General features: G+C 41.8%; 1 protein-coding gene across 4 annotated transcripts in view; it reads left to right on the top strand.

Moving 5' to 3' along the window:
* The first annotated feature begins 1883 nt into the window (after positions 1-1883).
* Positions 1884-19422, top strand: part of GRAMD1C (GRAM domain containing 1C) — a 61430-nt gene continuing 43891 nt past the window's right edge. Inside the window, exons 1-2 of one of the 4 annotated variants that reach the window (XM_083437132.1) lie at positions 1884-1980; positions 4859-4987. In XM_083437132.1, the coding sequence (XP_083293258.1) occupies positions 1978-1980; positions 4859-4987 (132 nt within the window). In that variant the 5' untranslated portion in view covers positions 1884-1977. Of the gene's footprint in view, positions 1981-2071; positions 2147-4858; positions 4988-10143; positions 10363-17275; positions 17436-19422 lie in introns of those variants that run through there. The other 3 variants (XM_083437131.1, XM_083437134.1, XM_083437133.1) reach the window with 3 other exon arrangements.

Raw genomic sequence — 19422 nt, 5'->3', positions numbered from 1 at the left:
TACCAGCTTCTGGGGAGCCCTGAGTCTGCCTAGACTCTGATATTCCAGCTTCTCTAAAGCATTCACCTTTTGAGGCCACCACAAATAGTGGCAGACCTGGGTTTCAGCCAGCCCCAAGTTTCCAATTCGCTGGAAACATTTCAGTTTTATTATTATTATTACTTCATTCTCTCTTTCACACAAACACCAACATTTCAGGTCCAGATTTATATTGTAAGATTATTAGCAGTTCAGTTATTTCACAGCCACCAACTCTTGTGACTTGAGAGACTTCTGGCAGCACACTTTTTGATAAAGCTGTGTGAATCTCAGCTTTAGTACAAAAATATTCTAGCTCTAATGACTGCATAACGGGGGGAAAGAGCCATCAGCGCTGGAAATTAGAACAAAAACGTGAACTATAAACATAGGGAGGAGTAATAAAAATAAAAATAAAAAGGGAAGGACCTAATCCGGAACTGAAACATTGATAGTCTTTACTTGGACTTTGTTATTTTAACTCATGCAACTATCCATACTATGTGCCTTTATAGTTGTGTTTTTCATCTTTTAATTTGTGTCAGTTATAATTGTTCTTTCTGTTTGACATACATTATAAAATGAAATAACAACAACAGCAACAACAATAATAATAATAATAATAATAAATTACAAAAAAAGAACCTGCTTTGTTAAACAAGGAAACCAGACCCTTGCCTGGAACCAGTGGAACCTCGCATCACTCGGAGATTGTACCGGTGAAACAAACGATTTATTTTTTTTACATTTAAAAAAGCTTGCTAACATATTCTGTTCCTGTAGGTGGCTCTGTTTTGAAGCACATGGAACTCAAATGCAATGCTGTGGCTGATATACCACGCAGTAAAATATATGTAGCATAGGTTCAACTAGCCGAATTATTTTATTGGTTTTGTCTTTTGTTGTGGTTTTATTGTGCTGTAATGCTGTATAGTGTGTCTCCTTGGTCAGAAAGGAGAGCTATTATTTCATTGGAAATACACGCTAAATAAAGGATATCATTTCAGTCTTCGGCGGGTGGAGGCGGGGGAGGGGAGTCTGCTCTTGCTTATGTAGCACAAGAGATATCAACAGGCTGGGGTCGGGAACCTAGGAGTTCAAAAGTACAAAAATCTAGTAAAACAAAACGAAGGGCGCAACTTCTCTCCGTCCCTCCCCAAAAACCAAGCCAGTGAGGACTGAGCTGCTTCCGTAGCAACAGAATGCTGACTGTCTCTTGAAAGTGGATGGGGGGGGGGAGAGTGATTAAAATTGAATATAAATAAATTGAACCACTACTCTGCCGTGTTTTGTCCCACTTATATATTACTAATAGTGACCATCTACACATGAGGGAGCATGGGCGGGGGCAGGGGGATTTTGCATCAAAATCAATACAAATCAGAGGTTCTGCCCCCCCCCCCAAGTCTGCCCCTCCTAACAAAAATCCTGGCTGCGCCCATGTGAGGGAGGTATTGCCAGACTTGAGAGAATACTCCGCTCATGAAAATGCCTCGACAACACCATCTTTCAATGTGTACACTGTACATAAGAGAGTGAGAGAAAGATGATATTCGTTTGTACATATGGTTGGGTCTTAACCCCACCCCCCTTTGAAAAACAAACCTTTTATTCCCAGCCATCCTGGTTCTTATTTTTGTCCTAAATAATAAAAAATATCGCACACTCAGTAGATGCAACTTTTAAAATTCCCTCGCAAAAACCTTCCAGTGTAAACGTCTCCACAGCACAGGGCAGCTCGGCCAAAGCGTCAATGGTCGGACAAATCGCCTCCTTCGAAAGGAGCCGGCACTTCTCATAGCCGTAGGCGAGAGAAACTCATTTTCCGCGCTCTCTCTGTGTATTTTGCTTAATGCTGCTGGCCCTTTAAATTGCTGGGGAGAGAGGCGTTGCAGGCAGCCCTATGGTGCTAATTTTTGAGACAACCCGCTTGCAGGTTGCATCTTCTTTCTTCTCTCCATGGTAAGCGTTGCGATCTTTGCCCGTTGACTTTGCCATTGTGCTTCCTCTGCTCCCCCACCCCATTTTGCAAAAGCAAAATTAAATAGGCTCTTCAGCCTATTAGTGGATGGCTGCGGACTTGGAGGTTTCAAATAGCGTCCCTGTATTCAGAGTCCTCTCCTGCCAGGTGCTTCTTTTTGGTTCTCTTGCAAACTGTCGGTAGTCGTTGCTGATAAAGTAGGTAGACGTTTGAGGTCTAAAAGTTTCCCCTTTTGAAGGGAAAATTTGCCGCTTGCTACTCCCCTTAACACCCGGCTATGGGTCACGGGGTTTTTCTTTCCTGCCCAACAATTTTTTTCCTTGGCAGGAATTCTGTATCTTTAAGCAAAAGGGTTCAAATTTCCTGCCATGCAGATCCAGTAATAGGAAGAACTTCACTTGTTGAACTTCTGCCTGTCACACAGCTGTTAAATGGTGCTGGAGTCCTGGAGGGGAATAGAGGGAGGAGCAATCCTAATATGCACATAAACCTGTTTTAAAATGCTAGTTCTTAAGACGTTTTGATTGTGTAAACTGTGTGTGTTGTAAGCCAGCCTGTAAAGGAGGGCTAAGAAACTCAATACCTGATAGGGCTATGCTTTGTCCTTTATTTTTTGACCACCCGCACCCCCCTCATCTCTGGAGTGTTCTGAGGATGCTTCCACAGAAAACATTTACAAATGAATTTAAAATGAAACCTTTCACTGCCATTATTATATTTTGTAAACTTCATTTACAAAAGAAGTTTAAAAGTAAACATTTGTCGGCTGTTACCATGTGGTTGTCCTTTCGCAAATACTGTTGAAATTGTATAGTTTTAATGTTGGTGCATTAGAATACGTTTCTAGATACAGTGGTACTTTGGTTTTCAAACTTAATACATTCTGGGAGTTCATTCAACTCCCAAAACCATTCGAAAACCAAGACATGGCTTCCGATTGGCTGCAGGAGCTTCCTGCGGAACACTTACTTCCGGGTTTGCGGCATTCAGGAGCCAATTTGTTTGGCAACTAAGCCATTCTGGAACCAAGGTTTGACTGTATAATACATTAAGAATCCTATTTTAAGCTGGGTGAAAGCTGATTTTCTAAAGAGCATTGTTTCTCTTGTCCACCCTTGGGATCTTCGTATACTTTCCCGCAGATATCTTTGTTCCTATCAACTCCACTGTTTACTCATAGAATCACAGAGTTGGGTTTGAACCCACAAGCCTGAGATTGAGTCTCATGCTCTGCTGACTAAGCTATTTTGGCAGTCTTTGGTCAAGAGTCTTGAGGCATGATGTGGACCAGCATGCTTTACCTATACAGTGGTACCTCGGGTTACAGATGCTTTAGGTTACAGACGCTTCAGGTTACAGACTCCACTAACCCAGAAATAGTACCTCGGGTTAAGAACTTTGCTTCAGGATGAGAACAGAAATCGTGTGGAGGCAGCGGGAGGCCCCATTAGCTAAAGTGGTGCTTCATGTTAAGAACAGTTTCAGGTTGAGAATGGACCTCCAGAACGAATTAAGTTCTTAACCTGAGGTATCACTGTATATTGGTCCTGTGGTGATAATTCTGTGTGTTCCTTTTCAGTGTCAAATTTATTTTATGCTATTTACATATAAAGGGTATTGTGCTGCAGTTTTCATTTTTAAAGAAACACTGAATTATGGCTTAGTTGTTCCATATATTTTTTCCTCTGTAGCACATGCAAGAAAATTAAAATAAACAGGCATGGGGGGTGTGTGTGACCTGCTTCACATCCTCCTCGAATGTTTCTGTGTGGTTAGAATACACCCTTGACTTTTGATAATGCTTTTTGTTCATTTGGATGGAGGACAGAGGGATATGAGTGCATGTACAAACCAAACTACTTCACAAAAATAAAAGCAAGTTTTGTTGCTCCGCCCACTTTTGTTTCTGGCCCCACCCACCACTTGCTTAGAAGGGAATGTGGCCATTGGGCTGAAAAGCTTCATTGCTCCAGAGAATTAAACTCCCAGACTCCAAAGCTAAATAATCTCAAAATGGTGGATATTGATGTTAGATGGTTAGCTTTGCTGGTTTTTAAGAAGAACTTAAAACCTTCTGTGGTCAGCTGAGTGATCCTGCTCTGCAGTAGCAAAGTGAGAAAGCACATACCTTCTGGGAATGGGGGAGTCAAACACTTGCCCCACATAAAAAGTTAATAAAATAAAGGTAGTATTTCTTAGTGCTGTGCCGATTATAGTCTGATCTACACAGGCTGTAGTATGGGCTAAAGTTTGTATCACTTCAGACTGTAGGTAGGGAATCATTTTTTAAAAATACATCCTCACACAAGCAAATCTCTGCTTGCAGGAAGGAAATTACTGAACCATCTTGTTTGTTTTCTCCTTGCAAGTAGTTAAGACACAGAGCATTCACCCAGGGCACCACCACCCCACCTGTAGTCTGAAGTGGTACAATCTTCTCAAACACCTTTAGGATTCTGCAGCATGTGTCGGCAAAGGGGAAATAAAGTGGATGTCCAGGGCTGTCTTACAGCAACACTATGAGCAGCATTTACAGTTGACAATGAACATGCTGTCTGGAATGGAAAGAGAGGATGGGTAGAAATAACTTTCCCTCCAGATATATCATATAGGAGTTTGGTTGAATTAGTGGAACCTTAACTAAAGATGTGAAGCCTGTGTGCAACAAATGAAAGGCATAATGTGCATGCAATGAACTAATCAAAGATTTTGAAATGCTATGACCTAATTAGACCAAAGTAGATTGGAAATGTTCCTTCCTTGTTCCTCATGGCTTATCCACGGCCTTAAAGGTTTAGCTAGAAATGCTGTATTTTCCTCCAGTTTATTAAGCTGCACACTTTTATTCCTTGTTCACAGGCACTTCAAGAAGTGGATCATGGCCTTATCAGTCAGCTGCTGGTGGACTCGGAGGAAAACCTTAGTGTGTGTACAGAGAAAATTCAAGCCTCCCCTCCATACAACTGGAATACTGACTGGAGCTTTTGGGTAATTCCATGGGTTCTCTCTGTTATGTATGAGTGATCTGTATTCCAAGACAACCTGCATTCTGTAACAGTTTGAATATGCCAATCCCTTCTTTCAGCTTGGGGAGATTGTAATGATCACTGTGTGTATGTTGACTTGAAGAGAAGTGACCTCACTAATGTATTTCATACTGAGTCATCGACAGCAGCACTGTAAGCTTGCAGGGCTTGCTTACTGATTTATCTTGTACATTAACAATCTAGAGTTAGTGGTGAGCAGTCAGGAGGCCAAGTTTGCTGATGGTACTAAATTGTTCAGGGTCATTAAAACAAAAAGAGACTGCAAAGGGCTCTCAACGGCCTCTCTAAATTGAGGGAATGGGCAGTAAAATGGCACATGCAATTCGGCATACACAAGTGTAAATGGTTGCATATTGGGACACAAAAAAATCTTCCATTTTGCATATATGCTCATGGTACTGGCTGTGCCTTACTAGAAACAGCACCTTGTGGCCACATTAAATAGCTCAATGAAGATGTCACTCCAGTGTGCAGCAGCTGTGAAATGGCAAATTTCATGCTAGGGATCGTTAGGAAAGGACTTGAAGATAAAAGTGTCGATATTATAATGCTGTGTTACACAAATCTATGGTGCAACCGCATATGGAATACTGTGTACAGTTCTGGTTGCCTCTCCTGAAAACGGGTATTGTAAAGCTGGAGAAGGTTCAGAAAAGGGAATCCTGAAATGATCAGCAGGATGGAGCAATACTCCTATGAGGCAAAGTTGAAGTGTTTGAGACTCATTAGTTTAGAGCCAGTGTGGTGTAGTGGTTAAGAGCAGTGGACTCGTAATCTGGTGAACTGGGTTCGCTTCCCCGCTCCTGCACATGCAGCTGCTGGGTGACCTTGGGCTAGTCACACTTCTTTGAAGTCTCTCAGCCTCACTCACCTCACAGAGTGTTTGTTGTGGGGGAGGAAGGGAAAGGAGATTGTTAGCCGCTTTGAGATTCCTTCAGGTAGTGACAAAGCGGGATATCAAATCCAAACTCTCCAAACTCTAGAGGAAAGGTAAATAACAGGTGACATGGTAGAAGTTTATACAAATATGCGTGGCGTGGAGGAAGCGGCTAGAGAAAAGTTTTTCTCCCTCTTAACACTAGAACTTGTGGACATCTATTGAAGCTGAATGGTGGAAGGTTCAAGACAGATAAAAGAAAGTACTTCTTCACACAGCGCATAGCCAAACTAGGGAACTTGCTCCCACGGGAGGCAGTGATGACTACCAAAGAGCATTAGACAAATTCATGGGAGATGAAGCTATCAATAGCTTATAGCCCTGATGGCTGTGCTTTGGATCCATAGCTGGATACAGTAATGCTTCTGAACTCCACTTGCTGGAGGGGAGAATACTCTGATTCTGCTTGTGAGCTTCCCATGGGCATCTTGTTGGCCACTGTGGGAACAGGATGCTGAACTCTTCTTATGTTCTTAAGAATATGGAAGTTTCATAAGGCCTCTCTTGAATACCTTTTTATGCTGACAGGCCTTTGCGGCTGTTGGATTAACTAATCACTTTAATAATTATTTGTATTGTTTTTTCAAGGTATTTTACGTTTTATCATGATACACCATGATATTTTATGATATGGGGTATAAAAATACTTTTATAAATAAATAAGTACACTCCAGTGCTGTGCCACTGGACTTTATTATTATTCAGCAGTTGCAGTTGCTGCTGATTAAGAAACAAAACTACAAAGTTTAACAACTGTGTGATTGGGGTAGGTGTACAAAGCCAGGGAAGTGGGGTCACTGACCCAGACTGCGAATCTGGTGAGGGGAATCATAGAACTGTAGATCTGGGATTTGGAAGGGACCCAGATGTAGGGATCTTTTACCCAATGTGGGGCTCAAACCCACAACCTTGAGATTAGAGTCTCATGCTGTATTGACTAAGCTATGCAGGGGGAGGAAGGGGGCTTTAACCCTTTTCTCTTAGTGCATCCTTAATTTGGGATTGGGGAGGCACACGGGAAAGGAACGATTCTATTCACACCAATAAAAACTTCTAGTACAAACAGCAGGTGGAAGTGATCTGCTTAAAAGCACAGGGGGCAAAGGTTAAAGTTCCTGGATCCCAGATGTTCCTGGATCCCAGACTGGATTGGTCACTGTACCTGATGTTTATACTTAAAAGCTATTCACCCAACTGCTAATTTTGTGAATGGTGTCATGTTTAGTTTGGCCTAAGAAGTCATAATTTCTAAGTGGCTTAAGTCTACAGGCTAAAAATCTCTCTGTATTAAAATCCATTCTACCTGTAAACTGTGAAACAGGGGAGTCCGATCACTTGGGCAGTTCTACTTGCTCACCTGCTCCAGGCTGGAAGCATTATCTGAGCCATCCTTGATTACAATTTTAAATTATTAATCATACTCTTGGCATAGGAAATTTGAGTCAGAAGTTAAATACCCGAGCTGATGAAGTGAATCAGCTGCTGAGCTGAGATCTTTCGTCGCGTGCTAGATCCTCAGCATCACACAGCATTCCTTCAGCTGGAATCTCCTCACCTGAGATCTATAGATGAAGGGTGGTATATAAATTTAATAAATAAATATTTAAATAAATGGCTAGTAGAGGAAACGTCAAATTTTGCTCCCCGGATGTTAAATCCATTATACTAGAGTTTAGCAAAACCATTCTTTCTTTCTTCTGTGAATTTCTGGTGGAGCCTTGAAGCTCTGAACATTAGGCATCAAACTGTGGCGGCAATCCTAAACATACTTATGAGGCCTGCTGAACACATCAGCCTTTTCTGAGTTGTTCTTCCCTGATAGTCTTACAATTGTGTGATGGGAGAATGAGACCATGCCCCACCCCTGCTATTGTGTCTTCATTGGCCCTGCCTATTCACCAACCACATGCTGTGGGGGAAAGTCTGAAGTAGAGGGCCTGCTGCAAGTGCCCAGCTTCCCTGTGCAATTGGGGCTGCAATCACATGGTGGTTTATTCTGTTTTCACAACTTCTCCCTAACTGTTAAGTTCCACATTATATCTGAGCGTTCACACGACATGGAAGTCTCTTCTGGACCTATAGTGGAATATAGTGCAAGTTTAGTGCTAATTTCTATGTTATTTACTTATGGGGGGGGGGAGAACTGTTTGCAAGTAATATGGAAATGAGTGGTAAACTTGCATTATATTCCACTGTAGTTCTGGAAGTGGGTTTTACATCATGAGAGAGCTCAAACATAATGTGGAAATTGACAGGGAAACATTGTGAAAATGAATTAGACTGCTATGTGAATGCAGCCTTAGAAGGGTGATCATGCAGGGTTCCGAATCATGGGAGTCTACATTCATATTGTAGCTCCTTACTTCAGACCTTCAAACACGTGGGGACAGGACTAGTAAGAAGACAATAGAGGGCAGGGCCATAACAGGGGTGGGGCCACTGAGTGGGCAGACTTGTGAATGTGGCTCCTCTACACATGTTTATTATCGCATGCAAGTACAGTGCTTGAAAAGAACTACTAAGATTGGCTTCAGAGTAAATAAGCATAGGATTTTATAGTTGGTGTGATTTCATTCTAATTAAAAGTGTTTTGGGTTGACACACATCAGAGAGACCACATCAACTATTCTATTCCTTTTTCTTTTTCAAAAAATGCCCTAAAGGGTGGTAAACATGCAAATTTAGAACAAGGAACTGAGATTTAAGTTTCATTTCTGTATGCTTGCCAATAGTGATTCTTGAGGCCAACTAGCAGGAAACAGATTTCTGCAGGGAATGTTGTTTTCGGCTAATCTGTTTAATGATGTAGAAAGGTAGGACACAATTGTTAATTAAGCCTTAGTTGTTGGGCTGTGGATATTTCCATGAAGTTGTAATTGCACCTCTAGAGACCTTTTTTTTTATTGTGGTTAAACCCAAGAAAGAAGAGAGCCTGGATTCTCACAGATTTCCCCCCAGGGCTGTTGGTTTCGACTAGATGTTGCTGGGAAACTTTGCTTGTAAATTCACTAATGTTACTTAGAGAGAATCAGTGTAGATTTCCATAATATTATTTTAGCAAAAATATCAAATACCAAAATTCCTTGCAAAATCTTGAAAAGGTTTATCATTGATAAAAACAGAAAACATTTATGGCAATAAAGGTTGAAGGATGTGCTTGCAGGTCCAAAAGTCCACTTTTCCTTTGGTGGCTTTCATGATGATCAGCTGTTGAGCCTGACTCTTTTGTAATGTTTCTCTGTTTTTAATGAGTGATTGTAATGTTTATATCTTATAAGCCACCCTGTGTAGTGCATTTACACTAGAAGGGTGCGATAACAATGCCTTAAAATGCATTTAAATGCTTGTATGCAATAGAGGCCACAAATTTTCTAGTATTAAAATATTTATAAAACAGTTAAATGAGAGCATCCATCATGGATGCATTAGCTGAGATCCCTGTATTGTAGGGGGTTGGACTAGATCAGGCATAGGCAAACTCGGCCCTCTAGATGTTTTGGGACTACAACTCCCATCATCCCTGACCACTGGTCCTGTTAGCTAGTGATGATGGGAGTTGTAGTCCCAAAACATCTGGAGGGCCGAGTTTGCCTATGCCTGGACAAGATGGCCCTCTGGATCCCTTCCAACACTATGATTCTATGAAAGGTGGGTTAGTAACTTGTGGATTTTGCAAATCTGGCTTTCACAGTGGGAGACAAAGAGTTCTGTGACAAGTCTATTGTTTCTCCTTTTTAAAAAAAATAATAATTTTGAAAAGTGAAGCAGAGTAGCTCTCCTTGCATTGGGTATGGTTGGTTCATGATGCCCAGTCATTTCACAAAATTAAGCATAGTATGGTAGTCCAAAACATCTGTAGAGCCATCATGTTGGGGAAGGCTGCTATAGGAGGCGCATGAGCCAGATCAGGTGGCAACATACCTCACTTAACACATTAAGCACTGTAACCCACTGTAATTGTAGTGCACTGTCATTTTCTGTCATGTTTTGCTGTGCTAATTAGGTGTCTCAGTAACACCTGGCAGGGTTATTCACAGCTGACTGCGACCTGTTCTTGCATCCTGATTCATAACAAACACGTGAATGATATAATTGCTGGCAGCATGCTCTCAAACGTTTAAAACAGTTGACTTTTAACACCCTGCCAAACAGTGATCTGGCATCTTAGGATAAGCACAGATCTTCCCAAGTGTACTCCTGTTCATATAGTTAAGGGAGCTGTGAAAACAACAACAAAACCGTACCTCTAAACCCACTGGACCATGTTTCTAAACGTTGGCATGCTTGCCACAACACACACCTCAGCCCCATACAATGGAATATTCTCCCAGTGGATTTGATGCTGATTCGCCCTTAGAGGATATACTCTTCTTTTCAAGGTAGGTTCTATCAGACTTTCCAAGATTACTTAGTTTAAAAAATCAAAAGATGTCAGGGTTTATCTGTGAGTAGTTTTCTATGTGCATGGGTCTTTTTGTTTGTGGGTGGGAAAGCCTAAATTAATCTGAGCTTCCACCTATTAATGAAGTGGCATAGACACAGTTTTAGCACTTCAGCAAGAACTAACTTGAAGAGTATAGAATAATTTTAAACTTATTAGATACTTGTTATGAGTCTGACTGGATTGAACCATTAGCTATATCTGGTGTGTGTCTCCCCTATTCAGACTACTTTTTTAACAGTGCTGTATGCCTAGCTGCTGCTGCTGTTTGTTTTTCCTAGCAAGCATTATATGAAAGTTGAAAGGCATCCATCCTATTAGTTCAGTTGGGGTTTTTTGGTAACATTGTCTTCTAGTCCAGTGTGTACTTTGAGAGAAGAGTAACCAATACCCTATGGGAGAAGATGAAGGGAGGCACAGAACACACTAAGGCCTCATCATATATTTAAAGCATTATACCACTTTAAACAGTCATAACTTCTCTTAAAGAATCCTGAAAACTGAAAAAGGGTGCTGAGAGTTGCTAGAAGACCCTTACTCCTCTCACAGAGCTGCTATATCCTGAGTTCCCTGGGTATTGACTGTTAAAAGAATCTGGGAATTGTAGCTTGCTGGACATAAGGGCTTCCAAAGAACTCTCAACAAAGTATAGTTTCCAGGATTTTTTGGGGCCTAAATCTATTTCATTGAATTGAGACATTTGAAATGCTCCTCCTAACCAATTGACAGACATAATCTAATTTGACTAGAATGCCATTATGCATATCAATGTGCTCAGCTCTTTTAGGACTGATAATTAATTTTTAATATAAATTTATTTTGTGATATAGTGAAGCAATATTGTTGGAAGAAGCCCAGAGAATTGTGCCTGAATAATAAATTTATCTAGCTTTGAGTACATAGCATTTGATACAGATAACATTAGAGAGGAGCTGTTTCCATGGAGGCGTGGGGAAAGCATAATTTCAAAAACCTGCAGAAAAACAGTGGCTTGGGTTGGATAACCCTTTCCCCTTGGGTTTCTTTCTCTGCGCAATGCAAGAGCAAAACTGTACCCTCCTATCTTGCATACCGGGTGTGTCTGCCCTGCAGGCTATACATGAACAGCTATAATGTTTGCATATAACATAACACTTGTTAGAATTCAGCGTGTGAAGGCCAGCTGAGTTCTCTCATACATTATGAGGATTGACTGCGCAATTTGGACCGACACACCTTTTCCCCCTGCTAACATTACACCCACATGTGGATATCTAGGATAGGTGATTTGAGAAGGAAGGAGGAATCCTGATTTCCAGCACCAAATACAAAGATGACCCAAGTGGAACTGCATTTTGTGAAGTTTGTTGGAACAGCCTTATTCTATCCATGTTTCCTCAAAACAAGTCTCGCTGAGTTTGGTGGGGCTGACTCACCTCTGACTGTATAGAACTGCACCTAAGGATCAGTACTTGGGGAAATCTCACCAAATTCACTGTGTGACGTGTCTCTTTGTCAGATGCTGTGGGAGACAGTGGTCAAAGAGTTGCAAACAACACTTCATATGGCTCTAGGCATATAAAGGACTAATAGCTGCAGAGGGCTTATATTTCTGTGGTTTAATGGGAATACAAAAGAATGGGCAATAATGTATTTCTCAGAATACGTTCACAGTACATGGCTCAATAATCCAGGGGAAGTCACTCCCCCAAATAAGCAAGCATGGCATGGGTACAGGAGAATCTTGCACAAATGCTGCTCATTGGCTTCTGCTGGGTGTGTTCTGACCCCTCTAGTATATCTGTTTCTCTCTGCCAATTACCAGGACGTTGGCGAGAACTCACCTCTGGATGTTATGTGCCTTGTGTTGATTTAATTTCTATCCTAAAACTACAAGATGTCAGCCAGACAGATACACACACACACACACACACACACACACACACACGTGTGTGTGTGTAAAGGGACCCCTGACCATTAGGTCCAGTCGCGGGCGACTGGTGTTGTGACGCTCATCTCGCTTTCTTGGCCGAGGGAGCTGGCGTACAACTTCCGGGTCATGTGGCCAGCATGACTAAACTGCTTCTGGCAAACCAGAGCAGCGCACGGAAATGCCGTTTACCTTCCTGCCGGAGCGGTACCTACCGTATTTATCTACTTGCACTTTGACGTGCTTTCAAACTGCTAGGTTGGCAGGAGCAGGGACTGAGCAACGGGAGCTCACCCCGTCGCGGGGATTCAAACCGCCAACCTGATCGGCAAGCCCTAGGCTCTGTGGTTTACACCACAGTGCCACCCACATCCCATATATATATATATATATATATATATATATATATATATATCGGAATATATTTTGTGTGTGTGTGTGTGTGTGTGTGTACATAAACCATGGTGAAAATAAAGCCAAGAAAACTAAAGCAATTGTTTTAGATTCAGTTCAGATAATACTCATACATAAAAGCGTCAACAACAAAATCACCCACTCCTAAGTATTTAAGAGTTTTATGCTGCCAGGCAACGATGAAAAACATCTTAAATGTGGGTTCTTTGTGGTTTTGCTTTTGCTTTTAAGCACATTTGAGGGTATGATCTCAATTAAATGTTAAAAATAATTGCTTCAGTATAGGCAGTTGGCATAATTTGAGTTGGTTTTATTTTCACCATAGCGTCTGTACTTGGCATGAATAGGCAGCCCATTGCCCTGCAAAATATAAGTGCACAACTTTTTAAGTTGTTGTGTGCCATGTGGTTATTGTTTCTGTATATCAAGTGAAGGAACTTTCTAAAACAGGAAACAACATTTTCTAGTCTTCTTAAACAACTGTTTTCTTTGGCTTGCAATAAATATATATATTTTAAAGCATTTTTGCTTTTTCCCCTTAAAAAAACCCCTAATTTATGAGACACAGAAACCTTATTTCTTCAGAGCTTAGAGAAGCTTTATGAAAATCATGGTGCAAATTACGAGGGTGGCGGAAGCAAGGAGATTCTGTACATGATTAGATCACAGCGGAAGTATGATCAGCCGCCCTGTCATAACACCAGTGCTGCCAGTGTGGAGCACTGGGTATTGAGGCCTAGATGAGTCATGTTAGAAACACTATTTTCAGATGCCTTCTATCACCTTCCCACTCAGGAGGGAAGTGATTGTTAAGTATTTACAAATGTGGTTAAGAGTCAAAATACAGATAAGGCAGGATGCAGATTTATTGAAAAGCTCTGTGTGTTCATTCATACTTTGGTTTGGGGGCTGTTGAAGGATTGCCTTACTTATCTGGAAGAAATAATTTCTGAGATTTACTTGAGTAACCGAACCGTATACAAAATACATATGTGGCCTGGTACTCTTTGCCACTCAGCAACATATGAAAAAACAGCTAATATGTGGGGAAAAAAAAATATCTCAAGCAAGGTATAAGGCTTCAGAAATGTATTTCCCTTTTCTACCAAAGAGAAGTTGTGTCCTCCATCATGGAGGACACGTGTTGCGGTGAGATCACCGTAAGCTGCCTCCCTGTTGTGGGGTGGGACCGTTTGGATGGCCACAACACCCCATTGGTTGCCCCTCTGTTGCTGGGGCAGAAATTTGGCTGGTTGGGATGGCTACTGGCTGCTGAGGGGCTATTTAAGATGCTTCACGTCGCTGGAAAGCTTCTCTTTCTTGCGGTGTGCAGCGGATCAGCTGTCCTCCTCTCCCTATATTTAGGGTGGTTCTTTTGGCCTTGCTATGCCTGTCTAGGGGTTGTCTGTTTTGGAGCAGGGCCCTGGTAGGAATTTTGCCATTTGGCTGATTGGCTGGTGCCACATGGTTTTTGCCTACCGTGTATCAAATCGTCACAGGTTTGTAAGGTTGGCGGTTAGGCATTTGGTTCAATGTTTTGCGGAGGGGACGTGGTTGGTTGTGCCTGCCCCTCCATTGCCGCTGCTAGGGAATTCCGTTAAAGGAATCCAGGGGCTCACCTTGCCTTTGTCCGAACCCTGTCAAGGGGCTAGGGCAACGCCAGAGCCCCTGGGAGCATCTGGGGTGAGCCGTGAGATTGAAGCCAGCTTCTCGCTCCCCCAGGATGCTTTCCCTTACTGACATATGGTGGAGCCCAGTGTCAGTCCTGTTCCTGCCACTGTGCAGGTTCAGGTAGTCTGGAACCAATCCCTAAGCAAGCACTCACATGCTGTAATCAATAAAGTTGTGGCCAAAATTAATGCCAAAAACCTTAAACTAAAATCTGTGTCTATTGTGTCTTTATTTTGGTGGGTGGTTTTGGGGGTCTTCACATGCAATTGCTTTGACAGGTATAGTCAGGTACAGTGTTAGATTTGAAAGCTAGGAGCTAAATGGCACCTTTAAACCTAGGTGATGGGCACAACAACAGAACATCCAGGTGCACTTTTACTGCATTCTTGTATGTTATTTTCACTTACATATTCATTTTTCTGACAGTTTTATGCTCTTTTGTAAATAAGGGTTGGCTGGAGAACTGTATTTCAAAATTTGCACATTTTGAAGGATGGCTGCCTTTCAGTTCTCACAGGGTTTCAGGAAGTGGGACTTTAAATGCAAACTGAATCAAATTTATCCCCCATCCCTAAGCAGCAGTCACCTAGACTCCTCCTCTACTCCCCATAACAGCAACCCCTGGAAATGGTTATAAGTGACAGTTATGGTTTCTCACTACCACCACCAAGCCAACAGACTACCCATCTCTTCACAGTGGCTCCAAGAGGCAGAAAGGAGAGAGGGAGTCTGCTGTTTTGGCAATATTTTCTTAGTATAGTACCATAGAGCTTGGGGAATGGGAAGATGAACTCTTGTTCCTAATTCCTCTTCTGCCGTTCCTCTTCTATATCCTGTGAACAGCATCTTACATTTCCCATAAGCTGTTTACTCCTACGGTCAAACTACACATTATGCTTAATGTATACCATGCAGCTATGTTTCATCTTTTTCTTAAATTCAGTACAGATGTGTGTATGTGTATTGCCCATGTTACTGGGATTGTGCATTGGGAAGGAAGAGTTCACTCCCATTGAGTATGTTTGAGCACAGTGTGCCACAGTCCTAAGACTGTTCCAGTCATGCAAATTCCCTGTTTGTGTTGACAATCCCAGAAGGGGAAAACAAAAATCTAGTCAAGTGAATTTGCTTTGGGGCATGATTGAAAAATTAAGTGTGAATGTACCTTTTAAAATTCCAGGAGCATACTGGTCCTTTGCTGACATCCTACCTTCTTTGTAATTGAACTGACTGACTGGATTGGTATGCAGACTTCAAGATCTCTGCATGATGGAGAATTCTTAAAAGAACGGAGTGTTGATTTCTGTCTTGATAAGCAAGATATTGAGCTGTTGCACAGACAAAAAGAAACTAGATGAAATTATTATGAAGCATTTATTGACTGGCAAGGATTTATTTATTAAGAGATTTTTAAACCTTCTCCCACAGCAGTCTCAAGGCTATTAAAAATTTTGTTACACGCCACCCCAATCTCAGAGTTGTGTGACGTTCCAGGTGTGCTTACCCAGGGTTTGTGTTTGGTTCTGGAAATGAGGTGTAGCACAGACTCTGGTATCCTTATGATATATGGTTTATTTACACACACATACAACCTGAGCCTATGACGGAAGGGTTCTCAACATTACACTCCAAGAGTGTCTTGCTTCTCCCATAGGCATAGCCCTGGATTCAAACAGACATCTGCCATGGATGGGCCTGCCTGCAGCTTTTCTTTAGCTTCTAGATCACATAACTCATTTGTCTCACCACATCTCTGAACCCTAAATGTCTAACCTAAAGTACTTGGCTTCATCTCTTGAAGAAGAGGGGCCTCACCCATTTGATGTCTCACACAGAGTTCCTTTGCTCCTCTGTAGTTTTATTAATGGCCCACCAGCCCAGGCAATTAAGCCCAGCTTAATTAACCTTTCAACACTTGTCTTAATTAAAAGATTAGCAGTATCTAGCACACCTTAATGCACAGGGTCTGACTTAACATACCTAGTCTTAACACTCCAAGCATTGATTAGATTCTAACACCTACTGGACCCAGATCACATGACTGGACATGGTTTGAAAGAAATATGTGCTCTCCCAAGCCCACATCCCCATCAGAAATGACAAAGGAGGCCATGTACCCATCCTCTTAATTTGTCATTAAAATTGGAAGATACGTGGAGACACTTTTTAGTAGAAACATTAAGAGGTCTATATTTCTTGCAGTGGACATGCCAAAAAGTCATGGAGGTTATTTGTATTGGTATAAATGATAAAGCCCCACATTAGTACTGTTCTGGATTTATCTAATTTTTTTTCCTAAAAAATGTTCCGGATCTTCTAAACCTTTGTAAACCTTTATATTGTGGGGTTATCGTTTCTGTAGTTGCCAGGTTCCATACATCTTTATGCCACAAATATATTTTCAGGCATTCTGCTCTGGATAGCCTCTGGAGATTTATCAGATTGATCATTGAGGCTGGGAACACTGCAGAGAACACTAGTCTAACTGTTTAGTAGAATCCCTCCCATCCTTTCTTCTTCCCCTATCTGACTGTGTGTTGTGTGGGCATTTTTTTTTAAAATGTGTCTACAATTCAGTGACTTGGAGCCAGGGTTTCTAAGATGCAATGTGACCCTGAATGGTTTGTTTCTCTTGTGTGAAGTAATAGCATTCTCTTAACTACTACTGTGTTTAGTTAATCTGAATCTTAACAAAAATGATTATTGATGTTGTGTCATCTGGCATAAATGTTTCTGAAAATTATTTTATCTGATTCTACTGGGAACGTTTTCCTGGTCTGATTGAAGGCAAAAAAATCTCACCTGCCCAAACACTGCACAGTTAATCTGATTTTTTTTCAAAATCTTTCTCCTTCAGCCTCTACAAGTAACAGGGGGGCTGAGCCAAAGACTGGGACATAATCACACTAATGCCCAGGCCTCTATCTGCCATTAGCCCTCTGGAAGAGAGCCCTCTGCTTAGGAGACTATCCTCTCCAGAGCAGCTCAGGGGAAATGAAGAGGAACAGAAAATGCATGTAAGTAGAATACACAGGCCTGGTTCTTCTAAAGCTTGAAGGATAGAGATGTTTCAATTCAGCTGATTCTCATCTGGATGTGCAGCTGGCTCCAGCAAAAAAAACATTTTATCTGAGGTGAAGTTGAAGCTCTTTTTATAAATGGTGGATCTGCGGCGGCTCATTCACACACCTTGATATTGTGGTCACAAAATGACAGCTATGCATATATTAAGAGGGCGGCGTATATGTGTGCATCAGCAATATCTTTGCACATTTAACGACACTTATTTTCTAGACGAAACAGTACTAAATTTGGTAAAGGAGCCACATGACCTATGAAAGTTAAGTATCTTAAACTTTCTTTCTTGAATGAGAGACGGAAGGAGAGTAAGCAAGTGAGCAGCTCTGCAAGGGCTCTCTAGGTTTAGGTGCTGATTCTGAGAGCAGTAAAACACACCTGCAAACAAGGCAGAGTGCCCACGCTCCTGTAGAATATTTACGTTAATAAAAGGTAATAGGAAAGCTGCAGCATGTGAGAGAGATAAAGCAGTCGTGAGCTAGGTTCACATGTAAAAATAAACCATGGCTTGGTATTATGAGGATGAGCCACAAGGAGCCTTGGCCTCACATGCTCTCCCCTTCTTCCACCAGCAGAGGCATACTTAGGGGTTGGCAAAACTGCCCTCCACATGGACACACACACACACACACACACACACAAACAAACAAACAAACAAACGCACATCACCTATCAGACTTTGGAGTGTAGGACATATAGGTGTTGTGGTGAGATAAAACGTGGAAGAAGCCTCCTGCCCTTGTGGTAAAATGATGTTTTTTTGCAGAGGGCGTCAATGCAACTCCTTGCCAAGGGCACAAGGGACCCTAAGTATGCCTCTGTCCACCACCACAGTGGCAAGGAGGAGTTTGGAAACTGAATGCTGATTTGTGGTGATGTCTGAACCCAGACAATCTACAGGTAGTCCTAACTGTAATGAGCAGAAGCAAGCCAGCTTCAAACAATAGCTTATGAAGGTGACATATATTTACGATTAACCACACTTTACTGTTCAGACATAACACTAAACCATGGTTAATATGAACCAGTAGTGGAAGCTTCCAATTTAATGGCTGCACTGGAAGGGGCTCAGGGAGGGGTGTGTGCACTTGTTCAAGGATTGGAGTCAAACTAGATTTGATGCAGGAGATTGTCCGTGGAGAGAACCATAGAGCACATGCTTTGCACCCAGAAGGTCACAAGCTTAAACCTTAGCATCTTAGGTGGCGGATGATGTGAAAGACACTTGTTTCAGAGCTGCTAGAGCAGGAATGACTCTCCAAAACCATTGGAGATATTTTTGGGCTCCAGCTTCAATCAGCCACAGCATGACCATTGGACGGGGATGATGGGAAATGCAATCCAACAACGTATGGAGGGCCCTGGGTTCTAGAGCTGCTGCCAGTCAACAGTGGACAGCAACTGGCATTCAAAGTCATAATGCCTCTGAAAGCAGACAGAGAACATAGCCATTCTTCTCATCCTTTAAAGGCATCAGAGTTGGTGGCCATCTCTACCTCTTGTGGGAATGGATGCTATAGTCCCAACTAAGCGCTGTATGAAGAAGTTACCCTTTCTTTTGCTGTTTTCCTGACTTTAATAGCTTTATTTCCAATTGAAGCAGAGTGTCCTTCCACCACAAACATGCCTTTTGTACTAAAATATCATTATGCCTGGAAAAAAGCAGCATGTGGATTATGCTGAAGAATACAAGACACAAGATAAAAAGCTTTACGTGTTTAACATTCCACTGCTTTTTCCACTATTTTAAGCTATATATCTTTTCTCTTTGTCTTAGACGTTGTATCTTCTGCTTAGAAACAATTGCATTTTTGGTAGTCTTTGTTCAGTTTATGGGAAAGCAGTCATAGATTTATACACCTGCAAGCGGTTTGTAGACGAGGCCTGGTGTGATTTAGCAGTGCTGAGGCTCAAGAGATTTAGTTT

This window comes from Podarcis tiliguerta, assembly GCF_965153285.1.
Source record: "Podarcis tiliguerta genome assembly, chromosome: 4".
Lineage (NCBI taxonomy): Eukaryota > Metazoa > Chordata > Lepidosauria > Squamata > Lacertidae > Podarcis > Podarcis tiliguerta.
The sequence above is the reverse complement of the archived record's forward strand: the minus strand, read 5'-3'. Positions and strand labels throughout refer to the sequence as shown.